Source organism: Entelurus aequoreus, linkage group LG10 (genome assembly GCF_033978785.1).
Source record: "Entelurus aequoreus isolate RoL-2023_Sb linkage group LG10, RoL_Eaeq_v1.1, whole genome shotgun sequence".
NCBI lineage: Eukaryota > Metazoa > Chordata > Actinopteri > Syngnathiformes > Syngnathidae > Entelurus > Entelurus aequoreus.
This window is the reverse complement of record NC_084740.1, coordinates 60618331-60635959: the sequence shown is the minus strand read 5'-3', so window position 1 is coordinate 60635959 and position 17629 is coordinate 60618331. Positions and strand designations below refer to the sequence as shown.

At 37.3% G+C, this 17629-nt stretch overlaps 2 protein-coding genes across 2 annotated transcripts in view; one reads left to right on the top strand and one right to left on the bottom strand.

The window, feature by feature from the left end:
* The first annotated feature begins 1417 nt into the window (after nucleotides 1-1417).
* LOC133658861 (tetraspanin-3-like) lies at nucleotides 1418-16126 on the top strand. The gene is made up of 7 exons (XM_062061335.1): nucleotides 1418-1766; nucleotides 8117-8308; nucleotides 11342-11416; nucleotides 11544-11645; nucleotides 11738-11893; nucleotides 11990-12073; nucleotides 15547-16126. Exons 1-7 carry the CDS (start codon nucleotides 1704-1706, stop codon nucleotides 15637-15639), a joined length of 765 nt encoding a protein of 254 aa, XP_061917319.1. The 5' UTR covers nucleotides 1418-1703; the 3' UTR covers nucleotides 15640-16126.
* Nucleotides 16127-16131: 5 nt separating this feature from the next.
* The window catches only part of pstpip1a (proline-serine-threonine phosphatase interacting protein 1a), a 33265-nt gene continuing 31767 nt past the window's right edge, over nucleotides 16132-17629 (bottom strand). The window contains exons 14-15 of the mRNA XM_062061332.1: nucleotides 16469-16563; nucleotides 16132-16401 (exon numbers count right to left, since the gene is read on the bottom strand). Of these exons, the coding sequence (XP_061917316.1) occupies nucleotides 16270-16401; nucleotides 16469-16563 (227 nt within the window). The 3' untranslated portion in view covers nucleotides 16132-16269. The remainder of the gene's footprint in view (nucleotides 16402-16468; nucleotides 16564-17629) is intronic.

The window sequence follows — 17629 nt, the reverse complement described above, 5'->3', positions numbered from 1 at the left end:
CCGTACAATTGACCACTAAATGGTAACACCCCAATAAGTTTTTCAACTTGTTTAAGTCGGGGTCCACTTAATTGATTCATGATACAGATGTATACCATCAGATATATACTATCTTTATGACACAGTCATCACACAAGATAATCATCAGAGTATATACATTGAATTATTTACATTATTTACAATCCGGGGTGTGGGATGTGGAGGGGGGGGGGGGGTAGGTTTGGTTGTTATCATCACTTCAGTCATCAACAATTGTATCATCAGAGAGAAATGTACATTGAAACAGTGTAGGTGTGACTTGGTAGGATATGTACAGCAAGTAGTGGACATAGAGAGAGAGAGAGAGAGAGAGAGAGAGAGAGAGAGAGAGAGAGAGAGAGAGAGAGAGCGAGAGAGAGAGAGAGAGAGAGAGAGAGAGAGAGAGAGAGAGAGAGAGAGAGAGATCAGAAAGCATAAGAAAAAGTATCTACATTTGATTATTTACATTTGATTATTAACAATCCGGGGAGGGTGTTAGTTTAGGGTTGAAGTTGCCTGGAGGTGAACTTTTAGTGCGGTTTTGAAGGAGGATAGAGATGCCCTTTCTTTTACACCTGTTGGGAGTGCATTCCAAATTGATGTAGCATAGAAAGAGAATGAGTTAAAACCTTTGTTAGATCGGGATCTGGGTTTAACGTTGTTAGTGGAGCTCCCCCTGGTGTTGTGGTTATGGCGGTCATTTACGTTATGGAAGTAGTTTGACATGTACTTCGGTATCAGGGAGGTGTAGCGGATTTTATAGACTAGGCTCAGTGCAAGTTGTTTTACTCTGTCCTCCACCCTGAGCCAGCCCACTTTGGAGAAGTGGGTAGGAGTGAGGTGTGATCTGGGGTGGAGGTCTAGAAGTAATCTGACTAGCTTGTTCTGGGATGTTTAGATTTGAGGGTTTTGGAGGTGCTAGGGTACCAGGAGGTGCATGCGTAATCGAAAAAGGGTTGAACGAGAGTTCCCGCCAGAATCCTCATGGTGCTTTTGTTGACCAGAGAGGAGATTCTATAGAGAAATCTCGTTCGTTGGTTGACCTTTTTGATGACCTTGGTTGCCATTTTATCACAGGAAAGGTTAGCCTCTAGAATGGAACCTAGGTAGGTGACCTCATCTTTCCTGGTGATAACAATGTCACCCACTTTTATAGTGAAGTCATTGACTTTCTTGAGGTTGATGTGGGACCCAAATAGGATGGATTCCGTTTTACCCAAGTGTATGGATAGCTAACAAAATCACACGCATTCAAAATTGGATCTCATTAAAAAGTATTTCTCTTTGTGAAGAAATAACACCTTCGTACTGAAGATTTAGTGACATCTAGCGGCGCTATGATGAGGTGCAGTTTCACGCCACACAAGATGTAATAATATATCCTGCCGCTGGGTGACAGCAAAGCCGATGGATTGTCCCTTTGTTTGACCTTAAAACACCTTTATACACACAGGACTTATTCATTTCTTTTTCGGCACATAAACTAAAATAACAAACTCTACAATGCAGAATGCTGTAATAATGATAATTGCGCGTTGATGCTGTAATTCCCTGTGTTATTAAAAGTGGTGGCGCTGTTCCACATTCCGACGGAGTGGAGCCATTTGAGTGAGTCGTGTGGCTGCTGCGTTATGTTTATGTGCAAACTTACATCTTGGAATTAGGCTTCCATTACAGCGTTGGCGATGGGGCGTTGTGGTGTCACTTCATCCAAGACGGTGTTGGTCTTCCTCAACCTCATATTTTGGGTAAGTTTTCACATGTATTTTGTCACGTTAGCATCCTGCTAGCATCCTGCTAGCTACTGTGTGTTGACAACTTGTATGCTAGCGGCTATTGTGTCTCCCTAACTGTATAATGTTTTACTTTTAAACTGTATAATCAATGTTTTACTTTTAAACTGTCGAGTCACCCTAAGAATCATTCAAGTACAAAAAATATGACAATGCTAACATATGGCTGCGTTTTTGTTTAAGCAGTTGTTTATTGAGTATGTCATAGTCAGCTCCACATCATACATGTAGTACATAATATACATACATGTAGTACATAATATACATACATGTAGTACAGAATATACATACATGTAGTACATAATACACATACATGTAGTACATAATATACATACATGTAGTACATAATATACATACATGTAGTACATGATATACATACATGTAGTACATAATACACATACATGTAGTACATAATACACATACATGTAGTACATAATATACATACAGGTACATGTAGTAGATACACATACATGTAGAACAGAATATACTTACATGTAGTACATAATATACATACATGTAGTTCATAATATGCATACATGTAGTTCATAATATACATACATGTAGTACATAATATACATACATGTAGTTTATAATATACATACATGTAGTACATAATATACATACATGTAGTTCATAATATACATACATGTAGTTTATAATATACATACATGTAGTACATAATATACATACACGTAGTTCATAATATACATACATGTAGTACATAATATACATACATGTAGTTCATAATATACATACATGTAGTACATAATATACATACATGTAGTACATAATATACATACATGTAGTTCATAATATACATACATGTAGTACATAATATACATACATGTAGTACATAATATACATACACATCATACATGTAGTACATAATATACATACCTGTAGTACATAATATACATACATATCATACATGTAGTACATAATATACATACACATCACACATGTAGTACATAATATACATACACATCAGACATGTAGTACATAATATACATACAGGTAGTATATAATATACATACACATCACACATGTAGTAAATAATATACACACACATCACACATGTAGTACATAATATACATTCACATCACACATGTAGTAAATAATATACACACACATCACACATGTAGTACATAATATACATACACATCACACATGTAGTAAATAATATACATACACATCACACATGTAGTACATAATATACATAAACATCACACATGTAGTACATAATATACATAAACATCACACATGTAGTACATAATATACATACACATCACACATGTAGTACATAATATACATAAACATCACACATGTGGTACATAATATACATACACATCACACATGTAGTACGTTATATACAGTATATATATATATTTTTTATATATATACATATACATATACACACACATATATATATATATATATATATATATATATATATATATATATATATATATATATATATATATATATATATATATATATATATATATATATATATATATACAGTGGGGCAAAAAAGTATTTAGTCAGCCACCCATTGATTGTCAATGGGTGGCTGACTAAATACTTTTTTGCCCCACTGTATATCCAGTGAACAGTCTTGTTCTCAATGGCAATATTATTATTTCACAAAAAATAAAATAAAATTGAATTAATAAAATAAAATAAAATACAATTAAACATATCTCAAAAGGGTAATGGGAAGAAGTACAAACTTTTTGAATCCCCCCCTTTTTTTTTACATAGTTACTTTTACTAATATCCAGTTTCCTCTGAACCACATTTTATCACATTCATCTGGATTCACATAACTCAATTTTGCCCAGAACTATGTGCTTACAATTCTCAATGTAAGTAAGTCATAATAGTCATTCATACTCATATTCAAAATAAACCTACAGCTCACTATACCGAACTAAAATATTATATTTTTATTTATAAATGTTTGATTGATATAGGCTGTTAAGGTAAGGTTTTGTACCTGACAGGTTTTGGCTACCAGGCTTCTACAGCTTTCTAACTTCTTGCTTTAAACATGATAAGCCCTGTCAAATATTCTACTAAATCATACTAAATGTTTACTTCCGGCGTACATGACCATATTTAGGTTTATGTCACTTATTTTAAGGTATAATGCACGTCAGTGTGTTAAGATGCCAGCTAAACGTGCTTTGCACTGATGAAATTCGATGCAAGTCTTTGCCTCTCTTTAGTTTGGTGATTTAGGTGCAAGAATCCTGCAGAGTAGGATGTTGTAAATAAAGTCAACATACACTCAGCAGACCCAAAAAACAAACAAAGATAAAGCACGGTAATGACAAAGAGGTATTTGTTTAATTATGTTTAATATTAGGATGAAAGTAGGTTCTGTTATATTGTTTGAATTTATTGTAAGAAATACAGTATACACTTCAAATTCAACATTATACTACTGCTAAGTACAGATATGTTCAAAATAAATGCCTCTGTGACACGTGAAGATAGCGAACACAATCTTTATATAAACGACATTTGTAACGTTACAAAGGATTTACAGTTAGGATTATTTGCAGATGACACAGCTGTGTTTTGTTCAGGAGAGAACACACACAAGCTAATACAAATAATAACAGAAGAAATAAACAAATTAAAAAGATGGTTTAACAAGACTATCTTTGAATCTCAGTAAAACTAAAATAATGCTATTTGCTAACAGTAGAAGGGAAAGTCAAACACAAATACAAATAGACGGAGTCAGACATTGAAAGGGTAAAAGAAAACATATTTTTGGGTGTAATAATAGATGATAAAATATACAACATAAAAGGAGCAAGAAACACATCAATAATGAATAAAGCAAAACATGTTCTGGACCAAAAATGACTTCATATTGTCTACTGCTCACTGGTGTTGCAATATCTGACTTATTGTGTAGAAATATGGGAAACAACTACAAATGTGAGCTTCATTCACTAACTGTGTTACAAAAAAGATCAATTATAATAATTAGGGATGTCCGATAATATCGGCCTGCCGATATTATCAGCCGATAAATGCTTTAAAATGTAATATCGGACATTATCGGTATCGGTTTTTAATTATCGGTATCGGTTTTTATCTTTTATTTTTTTATTTTTTTTTATTAAATCAACATAAAAAACACAAGATACACTTACAATTAGTACACCAACCCAAAAAAACTCCCTCCCCCATTTACACTCATTCACACAAAAGGGTTGTTTCTTTCTGTTATTAATTTTCTGGTTCCTACATTATATATCAATATATATCAATACAGTCTGCAAGGGATACAGTCCGTAAGCACACATGATTGTGTGTGCTGCTGCTCCACTAATAGTATTGAGTTTGAGTTTGAGTTTATTTTGAACATGCAAGCATACAACATGATACATCACAATTTCCAGTTTCTCTTTTCAACATGTTCGAAAAGGAGTAGGAAGAAGCAGAGCTTATTTAATCCTACCCCTTTTCTTTTACATAACAGTTGCTAAAACTTTTGTTCACTTCCTGTTCTCAATTTATTCACAATATACTCCATAAGTAGTCACAATAAAAAAATAAAAATAATAATAATTGGTGAAGTAAGTTACATTTCATATGATGAGATAAGTAAGATTATTTTGAGAGTGAAAGAATGGATGAATTAAGTAAATTCAGTATTCTTCTTCTTTGTACTTTGTAAACACTTTAAGTTTGAAGAGTTTCTTGAAGTGGACCATATTAGTACATTGTTTGATTGCTTTGCTTAATCCATTCCATCATTTAATTCCACATACTGATATACTGAAGGTCTTAAGTGTTGTCCGTGAATAGTTCAGGTTCTTCATCACGTACACAGCTACTCCTCCTCCATTTTTGTTGTTTCAGTTGATGTAGTTTAGTTCATATCCTTCCAGATCAAAATCTTTTCCTTTTTTATCATCAATCCTTGTTTCTGTGACAGCAATCACTTTGAAGGGTTCGTTGATGTGTTCTTAATGTTGTTGTAGTTTGCATACTAGCTTCTGCTATTAAAATGAATAATTGACAATTTGTTATCACATTTAATGTTGATATTATATTGATCATCTGTATAATAAAAACAATTATTACTGATGTGGGAGAAAAAATTTGTATCTGGATCTATATCATTTTCCAAATCCTGGTTTTTGTGATCTTTGTTGCAGAAATTTTTTAGTTCCATATTTTCTTGTTCAACAATCTTTGATGTTGTTTCAATAATCTCTATAAGTGTAGGTGGATGCAATCCTGAATCTAGGTCCTCTTGTTTAGTCGTCCCTTGGAACATAGTAGTGTCGATGCTGAATTTAGTACTAACCTTTAACAGTTAATTTTACTCATTTTCATTAATTACTAGTTTCTATGTAGCTGTTTTTATACTGTTTTACTTTCTTTTTTATTCAAGAAAATGTTTTTAATTTATTTATCTTATTTTATTCTATTAATTTTTTTAAAGAGGACCTTATCTTCACCATACCTGGTTGTCCAAATTAGGCATAATAATGTGTTAATTCCTCGACTGTATATTTCGGTATCGGTTGATATCGGTATCGGTAATTAAGACTTGGACAATATCGGAATATCGGATATCGGCAAAAAAGCCATTATCGGACATCCCTAATAATAATACATCATGTTGGATATAGAGAACATACAAACACTTTATATATTGAATGACAAATATTGAAATTCAGTGATTTGGTGCATTTGCAAACATGTCAAATGATGTACAAAGTAAACTATAACCTGCTAGCCAAGAATGTACAACAATTCTTCTCAACAAAGGAGAAGAAATATAACCTTAGAGGAAAATGTAATTTAAAACATTTGTGTGCACGTACAACACTTAAAACCTTTAGCATATCAGTATGTGGAATTAAATGATGTAATGGATTAAGTAAAGAAATGAAACAAAGCAGCAATATGATTCACTTTAAGAGACTGTTCAAACTGCAAGTGTTCACAAAGTGCACACAACAAGAATTATGATGAACTTCCAGTGTTTCCCATAAACTGCCAAGATACCTGTGGCGGTGGGGGCGTGGCTATGGGCGTGGTCACCATGACATCATCGAGTAATTTGCATAATTTACTACAATGATTTGATTGTCTCTAAAAAGGCTCAAAAAATGTATACTTACTAATTAATAATAACAGTTTTGTTTTCAACGTCCATCCATCCATCCATTTTACAATATAATTACTACACTTTATGTACATATTTATATACAGATTTGAACAATAAGTTATTCACTGAAATATATTTATTAATTGTGGTTCTTACAAAAAATATATCTTATAAAATATAAAAACTAAAATGTCTCAAAGCTCTGCCCCTTTAATTAGTGCATACTAAATAATTTAACTTTAGCCTACTACTACAACCATATTATTTACCAGCAACATAAAGTGAAACAGAGGCAGAGGTGTCCTGCCACAGTCAGTAACAAATAAACAGAAAACAGTAGTGGTGGTAGATAGACACAGAGCTTCATCAAACATCTGATCCACTGAACAAAGAGCTCCAAAAATCTTGAACTTTAGACTGCCATCAGTTTTTACTCCCTACACTTAACCATGTGTTTCCTACTGCCTGCAGACTTTGCACCCTTTGTTATATACACATGTTGTGTTTCTAATATAAATACATTTAATAAAGTCAAATACAAATAAGGCAACAAGAGAAGTATCCTACACTTCTCTTTTGTAAAGTAAATCTGAACAGCCGATATGGGCATCTACATCAACTATATGATTTGCCTGAGAAGATGGACAGGACAAAAAAATAAATAAATAAATAAATTGTATTTTTTTTAAAAACAACAATTTTTACATTTTTTTTAAATTTGTGGCGGACGTAATTCTTTCGTGGCGGGCCGCCACAAATAAATGAATGTGTGGGAAACCCTGACTTCTGATTCTGATCTTGAACCTTTTTTTTTACTTTTGAGATAAAGATTATTTATGTGTTTAATATTTGTTTACTTACTGTGGTGTATTATTTGTTTATTATTTACAGTATTTGTTCACTGTTCTGTTACAGAGAACAAGGAAATGGGATAGAATAGTCATGGTATGAAAAGGGTTAGGATTAAATAAACTCAGCTTCTTCCTACTCCTTTATCGGACGTTCTGTAATGAAACAAGTGGAAATATGTGATGCCTGACATTGTATCGTATGCATGTTCCACATAAACTGAAACTGAACTGAACAAAGTCAAACCTGCTGTCCAATGTATGTTATGTACATCAGTCGGTCAGATGTTTAACACAACGTAATCTCTCCATAGGCGGCCGCCGGCATCCTCTGCTATGTGGGCGCGTACGTGTTCATTACGTTTGATGACTACGATCACTTCTTCGAGGACGTGTACACCCTCATCCCGGCAGTCGTCATCATTGCGGCCGGAGCGCTCCTCTTTATCATCGGGCTTATCGGCTGCTGTGCCACCGTGAGAGAGAGTCACTGTGGACTCACAGCGGTGAGTATCAACACACCACTGCAGACACATGCTTCTAGCTCTCATCTCATTAGATTTTTTACTTTATGAGACATAAAATAAAACCCTTTGCTGAATCGCTACACTCTTTTAGTTCAATATAGTAATGCTGCTCGAGGGTGAGCCAATCAGTGGCCACAATACTGAACAGCGCATTCTTATTGGTTTCGTCTCATCTAGTGGCCAATACTACTGCAGCATGGATAGTTTATTTTATTTAGCCATTTTTATGCTTGAAAGTACTTAATTTAGGACTAGAAATGTGCATATACAGTACAGGCCAAAAGTTTGGACACACCTTCTCCTCATTCAATGCGCTTTCTTTATTTTCATGACTATTTACATTGTAGATTGTCACATCAAAACTACGAATGAACACATGTGGAGTTATGTACTTAACAAAAAAAGGTGAAATAACTGAGAACATATTTTATATTCTAGTTTCTTCAAAATAGCCACCCTTTGCTCTGATTCCTGCCTTGCACACTCTTGGCATTCTCTCCATGAGCGTCAAGCCCACCTGTGAAGTGAAAACAATTTCAGGTGACTACCCCTTGAAGCTCATCAAGAGAATGCCAAGAGTGAGCGAAAAAGTAATCAGAGCAAAGGTTGGCTATTTTGAAGAAACTATAATATAAAACATGTTTTCAGTTATTTCAACTTTCTTTGTGAAGTACATAACTCCACATGTGTTCATTCATGGTTTTGATGTGACAATCTACAATGTAAATAGCAGTGACGTGCGGTGAGGTTCATGGCTGGTGAGGCACTGACTTCATCACAGTCAGATTTACAAACATATGAACCCTAAAGAGTATCTTATTCACCATTTGATTGGCAGCAGTTAACGGGTTATGTTTAAAAGCTCATACCAGCATTCTTCCCTGCTTGGCACTCAGCTTCAAGGGTTGGAATTGGGGGTTAAATCACCAAAAATTATTCCCCGGGTGCGGCGCCGCTGCTGCCCACAACAAGGGGATGGGTCAAATGCAGAGGACAAATTTCACCACACCTAGTGTGTGTGTGACAATCATTGGTACTTTAACTTAACTTTAACTTTACACATACAAACTGTAGCACACAAAAAAGCACATTTAATTAAAAAAACGTTAATATGGTCTTACCTTTACTTATAAATGAAGTCCATGCGCTGCTGTTGTGCCGGATAATGCACCCCCGCCGTAGAATGCACCCCCTGATGGGAGTGTTATATCAACTAAAGCCCACACTTAAACTTTCCATGTGCAAGATTGAATCTATTTAAAAAAGTTATTTCATAAGAAGCCAAAAAGTGCAAAAACAATAATGTTCGTGTTGGAGGAGTTGTGAATGACTGAAATATGAAATCCGTGCTGCAGTCTGCAGGTGTACCTAATGTTGTGGCCCAGCAGTCATTCATAACTCCTCCAACACGAACATTATTGTTTTTGCAGTTTTTGGCTTCTTATTAAATAACTTTTTTAAATAGATTCAGTCTTGCACGCGGAAAGTTTAATTGTGGGCTTTAGTTGATATAACACTCCCGTCAGGGGGTGCATTCTACGGTGGGGTTGCATTATCCGGCACAACACCACCAGGAGGCGGGATTACTGCGAGCCTCAGCCAGTGCGTCTTCGCAGCCGTTTTATGAATGCTCAGCACAAGAAATGCGTTACACACATACAGTTGTTGACAAAATACACTGTACATTATATACCTCAGCTAACTAAACTATGGAAATGTATAATATAATTCATATAGCCATACGGTCTCACTGCACAGCAGGCCAGCAGTTAGCCGAGTCATTGCGCAATCCATGGTGAGGCTCAACTCAGTGACGTGCCTCAACTGGCTGCTGACTCACAGCAAGTCTCTTCTCGGTATTTCAACGGCAAATGTGAAAATTCAGCGATTTTGAATACAAATAATCTAAAACTGGTGAAGTTAAATGGAAAATGACTTTATAGCATACTTGCCAACCTTGAGACCTCCAATATCGGGAGGTGGGGGGTAGGGGTGAGGGGTGGGGGGCTTGGTCTGGGGTGGGGGGGCGTGGTTGGGGGCGTGGTTATTTACAGCTAGAATTCACCAACTCGAGTATTTCATATATATTTCATATATATATATGTATGAAATACTTGACTTTCAGTGAATTCTAGCTATATATATATCTATATATATATATATATATATATATATATATATATATTATTTACATTAAAAAAAAACAAAAAAACTTGAATTTCAGTGGTCCTGTGGCTGTCCATTAGATGGCAGTATTGTCCTGTTTAACTTCTCCGTTCTTAATGAGTATATCATTTCGGCCACTGTGTTCAATGGAGAAGTCTGTTCTACAAAATTTACAGGCAACATACACCTTCCCCTTCAAACTGTCCTGGATGAACTGAAATTCTTGTTTCCATTCGTTTTGGGACTTGCAAGCGTATTTCTTCATCTTGCCCCCACGCAGTCTCAGGTCCACATTGAGCTGGAGGAGGCGTGGCCTCCAGCTCCGGCTGAATACCGGGACTTTGTCGGGAGAAAATCTCTGCCGGGAGGTTGTCGGGAGAGGCACTGAATACCGGGATTCTCCCGCTAAAAACGGGAGGGTTGGCAAGTATTCTTTATAGTATAATCACTGGATACATATAACAATTTAATTAATTTTTTTTCTTTTTACATTTTTTTTCTTTCCATGATGACACGTGAGGCCGCGCCTCACCTGCCTCCACTGACTGCACGTCACTGGTAAATAGTCATGAAAGGAAAGAACACACATTGAATGAGGTGTGTCCAAACTTTTGGCCTGTACTGTATATAAATATGCTTAAAATAATAATTAAAGCCGTTATGGCGAGGCAAGGCAAGGCAACTTTATTTATATAGCACGTTTACAACACTTTTTTAAATTGGACCAAAGTGCTTTACAGGTTAAAAAGCATAGAGCTAAAAAAAAAAAGGGACAACTGTACATGGTTTTCGTCTGCAACCATGCATTTCTCAGATGTGGCTTGACCTTCAAAATGTTCTCCACAGTTTGTCGTCATTTTGCTGCTGGTTTTTCTGACTGAAGTAGCAGTTGTGGTTCTTGGATATGTTTACAGAGCAAAGGTGAGAAAGATTTATATTGTAGCCCTGCAGGTTTGTCAAGGACTATCCACAATGCAATGTTTTTTTTTGCCATCATATTGGAGATTTCCCTGTCAAGGGTGTGAACATGTTGTTGTGTCATCTCCAGGTTGAAGATGATGTGAATGACTCCATTCAGGAAGTCTACAATGAGTACAACGGCACAAACGGCAACGCACAAAGCCGCGCCATTGACTACATTCAGAGACAGGTCTGGAAGGACATAAAGCAGGGTGACATCTTTTGTGCATTTGGGGGTTCACTTGTCGTTACAAAGCAGACTTTTTTTTTTTACATTTGCAGCTTGAGTGCTGTGGCATCCACAACTACTCCGACTGGCAGAACACACCCTGGTTTAAAGTGTCCAAAAACAACAGGGTGCCCGTCAGCTGTTGCAAAGCAAACATTGGCGGAGTCTGCACAGGGTCCCTCGCTCATCCTGAAGATCTTTACCAAGAAGTAAGAAAGCTTTAAATCGCCAGAACCAGTTTGCTTTTTTGTCTCCACGACAGATGTTTAATTGTGTCATCATACAATGTCTGTGTTTGCTTGTAGGGCTGCGAGGCTCTGGTGGTGAAAAAGTTGAAGGAGATCATGATGTATGTCATCTGCACCGCCTTGACCTTTGCCGCCATCCAGGTATTTCCCCCCATATGTTGTCCTTGTGCGTGCGTGTTTTACACACCTGTTATTAGTTCTATATAGTCTACACCAGTGTTTTTCAACCTTTTTGGAGCCAAGGCACATTTTTTTGCATTGAAAAAATGCGGAGGCACACCACCAAGAGAAATCATTAAAAAACAAAACTCAGTTGACAGTAAAAAGTCGTTGTCACAATTGTTGGATATGACTTTAAAGCATAACCAAGCATGCATCACTATAGCTCTTGTCTCAAAGTAAGTGTACTGTCACCACCTGTCACATTACACCTTGACTTATTTTGACTTTATTGCTGTTTTTTTGTGTGTAGTGTTTTAGTTCTTGTCTTGCGCTCCTATTTTGGTGGCTTTTTCTCTTTTTTTGATATGGCAGTTTAATGTCTTCCTTTGAGCGATATTTCCCACATCTACTTTGTTTTAGCAATCAAGAATATTTTAGTTGTTTTTATCCTTCTTTGTGGGGACATTGTTGATTGTCATGTCATGTTCAGATGTACATTGTCTTTGCTCCACAGTAAGTCTTTGCTGTCGTCCAGCATTCTGTTTTTGTTTCGTTCTGCATAGCCTTCCCTAAGCTTCAACGCCTTTTCTTAGGGGCACTCACCTTTTGTTTATTTTTGGTTTAAGCATTAGACACCTTTTTACCAGCACACTGCCTCCCGCTGTTTCCGACATCTACAAAGCAATTAGCTACCGGCTGCCACCTACTGATATGGAAGAGTATTACACGGTTACTCTGCCCAGCTCTAGACAGCACCGACACTCAACAACAACACATCATTTGCAGACTATAATTACTGCTTTGCAAAAAATATTTTTAACCCAAATAGGTGAAATTACATAACCTCCCACGACACACCAGACTGTATCTCACGGCACACTAGTGTGCCGCGGCACAGTGGTTGAAAAACACTGGTCTATACTATAATAGTGTTCTATGAAGTGAATTGCATTGACAAGCTCACTGTAGGCCAGTGTTGGCTTTTGCTTGCCCTTTTTAAAGAGCTATTTCCTCCAGCAAGTCTAAAATGCGTCAACGACCGACTCGTATTGGCTCGTAATCGTCACAGTTGTAAGTTTTGCTGTAAGTAATGGTAATGGTGTTAAGTCTGAAATTGTAATTAAGTTGAATACCTGTGAAAGTAGTCAGATTGTTTGATACTAGTGTGCCGTGAGATACAGTCTGGTGTGTCGTGGGAGATGATCTAATTTCACCTATTTGGGTTAAAAATATTTTTTGCAAACCAGTAATTATAGTCTGCAAATGATGTGTTGTTGTTGTTGTTGAGTGTCTGTGCGGTCTAGAGCTCGGCAGAGTAACCGTGTACCGGTAATACTCTTCCATATCAGTAGGTGGCAGCAGGTAGCTAATTGCTTTGTAGATGTCGGAAACAGCGGGAGGTAGCGTGCAGGTAAAAAGATGTGTAATGCTTAAACCAAAAATAAACAAAAGGTGAGTGCCCCTAAGAAAAGGCATTGAAGCTTAGAGAAGGCTATGCAGAACACAACTCAAACTGAACTGGCTACAAAGTAAACAAAAACAGAATGCTGGACAACAGCAAAGACTTACTGTGAAGCAAAGACAATGTACATCTGAACATGACATGACAATCAACAATGTCCCCACAAAGAAGGATAAAAACAACTGAAATATTCTTGATTGCTAAAACAAAGTAGATGCGGGAAATATCGCTCAAAGGAAGACATGAAACTGCTACAGGAAAATACCAAAAAAAGAGAAAAAGCCACCAAAATAGGAGTGCAAGACAAGAACTAAAACACTACACACAGGAAAACAGAAAACAACTCCAAATAAGTCAGGGTGTGATGTGACAGGTGGTGACAGTACACCAATTTTGAGACAAGAGCTATATTGATACATGCTTGGTTATGCTTTAAAGTCATATCCAACAATTGCGACAACAACTTTTTACTGTCAACTGAGTTTAGTTTTTTAATGATTTCTGCTGGTGGTGTGCCTCCACATTTTTTCAACGCAAAAAATGTGCCTTGGCTCCAAAAAGGTTGAAAAACACTGTCATAGTGCATGAAAGTGTCTGTAGACAAAGTATGTTGCCTTACTTCAGGGGTCGGCAACCCAAAATGTTGAAAGAGACATATTGGACCAAAAATAAATCTGTCTACAGCTGCAAAAAAAATTAAAGTCTCAGATAAGTGTTTTAATGAAGGCGACACATGATGTGAGTGTCTATATTAGCCTAATATCAAAATGACGATGTGTTGCAAATGTAATATTTATTCTACACATTTTTAGGACATTTTTACAACATTGGAAAACATGAGTAAAACAGAGGCTTCTCAGAGGGTGAGATAACTCCTGGAAATTACTAGCTTAGAATGGCCAAAGGTATATATGTGTGTGTCCAAGTTAAAGGAAACGGCAGGGTCTATTCTTCTAATGGATTTATTACAATCTTTGCAAGCTTGGTACCGTTTGCTGTGGTCTGGAACAACATGGCACACAAACAACTATGAGAAATGCTGGCAATATTACACACAGATAATGTGTCATGAGACATGCAAATATACATTTAATACACAGAGGACATAACTAAAGGAAATTAAATGAGCTCAAATATACCTACAAACGAAGCGTAATGATGCAATATGTACATACAGCTAGCCTAAATAGCATGTTAGCATCGATTAGCTTGCCGTCATGCACTGACCAAATATGCCTGATTAGCACTCCACACAAGTCAATAACACCAACAAAGTTCACCTTTGTGCATTCACGCACAGCATAAAACATTTGGTGGACAAAATGAGACAAAGGAGTGGCATAAAACACGTCTTTCTGTGGCAGCGTCGTAGAAAGTTGTAAGACTATAAAAATAGGACCCATTACCTCCCTGCTTGGCACTCAGCATCAAGGGTTTGGAATTGGGGATTAAATCACCAAAAATTATTCCCGGGCGCGGCCACCGCTGCTGCCCACTGCTCCCCTCACCTCAAGGGGATGGGTCAAATGCAGAGGACAAATTTCATCACACCTAGTGGGAATGTGCGTGACAATCATTGGTTTTTTAACTTAACTTAACTTAACAGGGAAACAAACTACGGTGAGTTCAAGGACCACCAGAATTAGTAGGACAAAATGGCGCTCGCCAAATACTCTCATCAGTGAAGCATGTTTAATATAAACAGTGGGATTTCTAACAATTAGAGGTTTGTGTCATGTTGTCCTCCTACAGAAACCACATTAAAACAAAAATTTTATTTTTTTCTCCATCTTTTTCCATTTTCATACATTTTTGAAAAAGCTCCAGGGAGCCACTAGAGCGGCGATAAAGAGCCGCGGGTTGCCGAACCCCCACCCTACCTCGATCTATTCAAAGCAAAATAACAACAATCTTTATTTGATTCCTCAAGATGGTGCATGTCTACCTACATAAATAAACGGATGTAATACAACTCTCTCTTCCCTGTCAGATATTGGGCATGTTGTCGGCGTGCGTGGTGCTGTGTCGCAGCAGAACTGATCCCGCCTACCAGCTCCTCATCACAGGAGGTACCTATGCTTAGGACCCCTTGGTAAGCGCAGGGACGTAATCTATTACCTGGGTAACTTTCAAGACACTACACTGAAGCTGCATTCATATTTTCTCCACAAAGCTGTAACCCAAATCCTTAAATGGTGGCAAGGAATGATTTCATGAATGTTAGAAGCGAACCAAACTGTGCTGTACAGAAGACTGGTACAGTCGGGGTTGCTCTTGACTGTGTGCGCCAGACTGTAAGACTACTAATAAGATTCTTGGTACTGTACCGTATTTCTCCTTTTGGGTTGAAGGCTATCACCAGCTCACGTTTGTTTACTCCAAACATGAACTCTAACACCTGCTTATTACTATATGCAAACCTCAATATTGTACATAGGTTAGATTTTTAATTTGTGTATCACACTATTTTAAGTTAGCATTCTCCTCAGACTTTCCCCTGATTGTCGTGTTAGTAGATCCATTGAATGTAGTGGTTGATACCCATGAATGTAAATAAAATATCAGGGGAGAGTTTGAAGTGGCGTGAATTTATTCCGTTTTTTCTTGCAGGGAATTCCATAGAAAATCAGCTTGCATACAAAAGATTCTATGTCAATGTGATATTTTAAGAATATTTACAAATAATTACGTTTTAGTGCCATTATGGAAAAAGTCATTCTTTGGCAAGGTAGGAGCCTGGGACCAGCCCAGTTTGGCCGCACATCTGCACCGTCCACCAGCCGTCTTCACCCTGGTCTTTGACGAGCACAATGTCGCCCACAGACAAGGAGAGCTCATCATCTCTCTAAAGAAAGACAACAAAGCGTTATTTTTATCTCTGCGGTCAAAGCACGAGAGGCAGGAGCACTGACCTGGGCCACGTAATCATACAGCGCCCTGTACTGCCCACTGATCTGGGACCCCTGACTCCCAGGGATGGCGGCGTAGATTCCGTCAGGTGTTTCACCTGTGGAGTTATACAGGTTACTCACCGACATATTGAAAATATTGGACTTGTCCCACACAAGGAAATGCTCGAGGGGGGAAAAGTAGTAGTGAGAGCCTGAAATGTCTTGAGGCTTGAAGCATTCCTTTCAAAAGTAAACAAAAACATGGCTGACAGTGCAAAACATGTTGTAATGAATGGCAGTATCTAGGGCTGCAACTAACGATTAATTTAATAATCGATTAATCTGTCGATTATTACTTCGATTAATAATCGGATAAAAGAGACAAACTACATTTCTATCCTTTCCAGTATTTTATTGAAAAAAAACAGCATACTGGCACCATGTTGTGGACATTGGGGGTGCAGCATACACCAATAATAACACAGAAATGTAACTCATCAGAACTGAATCAGATATTGTACACGTTTCTGTTGTGAATAATAAAGGATTCATTTTAGGCTGCCTCTGAATAATAGCATGAAATATTCCAGCACCTTCATAACGTTTAGTTATACTAAAGCGTCACTCAAATCTAAATATATTTATATAGCTTTATCGGCCCGGCTACATTGATCCATTATGAAACCAACCTGAGATATTTCTGTCCGCTACGTTTATTTCGAAATTGGTAACCGTGCGTTTTCTCTCTCAAAACGTTACCAGCCCCGCGTTGCAACAAAGGCATAACTTTAACGTTACTCACAAAAAAGCTGAACTCATGAATGCTTGTTGCCACTTAAAAAGTTACGTACTGTGAGTTCTTCCCTTCATCCATGGCTCCAACATGTTTCTTCTTCAGGTGCTCCTGAAGCAATGTTGTACTTCCGTGCCATTTTGCAGGAAACGCTCTTCTTTGAAGTCTTTAAAGTAAAGGGTTCCCACACTTTTGACGACTTAGGTCGTACACTTTTCTCCATTGAAACAATAACCTCAAGATGTTTCTCCGCCAAACTATCGGTAGTGTTTTCCTGCGCCATCTTTCGAATTTTTCCAGCAAAGGAGACGCCGTCGTCACGTGAGCTGCACATGACACATCATTGGCTAGCTTACGCCACCTCATGAGACGTAGCCTAACCGCCGCCC

What these genes read in the sequence shown, in the direction of transcription:
- LOC133658861 (XM_062061335.1), top strand. Translation starts at nt 1,704, where the DNA reads ATGGGGCGTTGTGGTGTCACTTCATCCAAGACGGTGTTGGTCTTCCTC. An exon ending in TTGACTACATTCAGAGACAG is followed by an intron (nt 11,646 to 11,737) that starts GTCTGGAAGGAC and finishes TTACATTTGCAG; the next exon opens with CTTGAGTGCTGTGGCATCCA. An exon ending in TGACCTTTGCCGCCATCCAG is followed by an intron (nt 12,074 to 15,546) that starts GTATTTCCCCCC and finishes CTTCCCTGTCAG; the next exon opens with ATATTGGGCATGTTGTCGGC.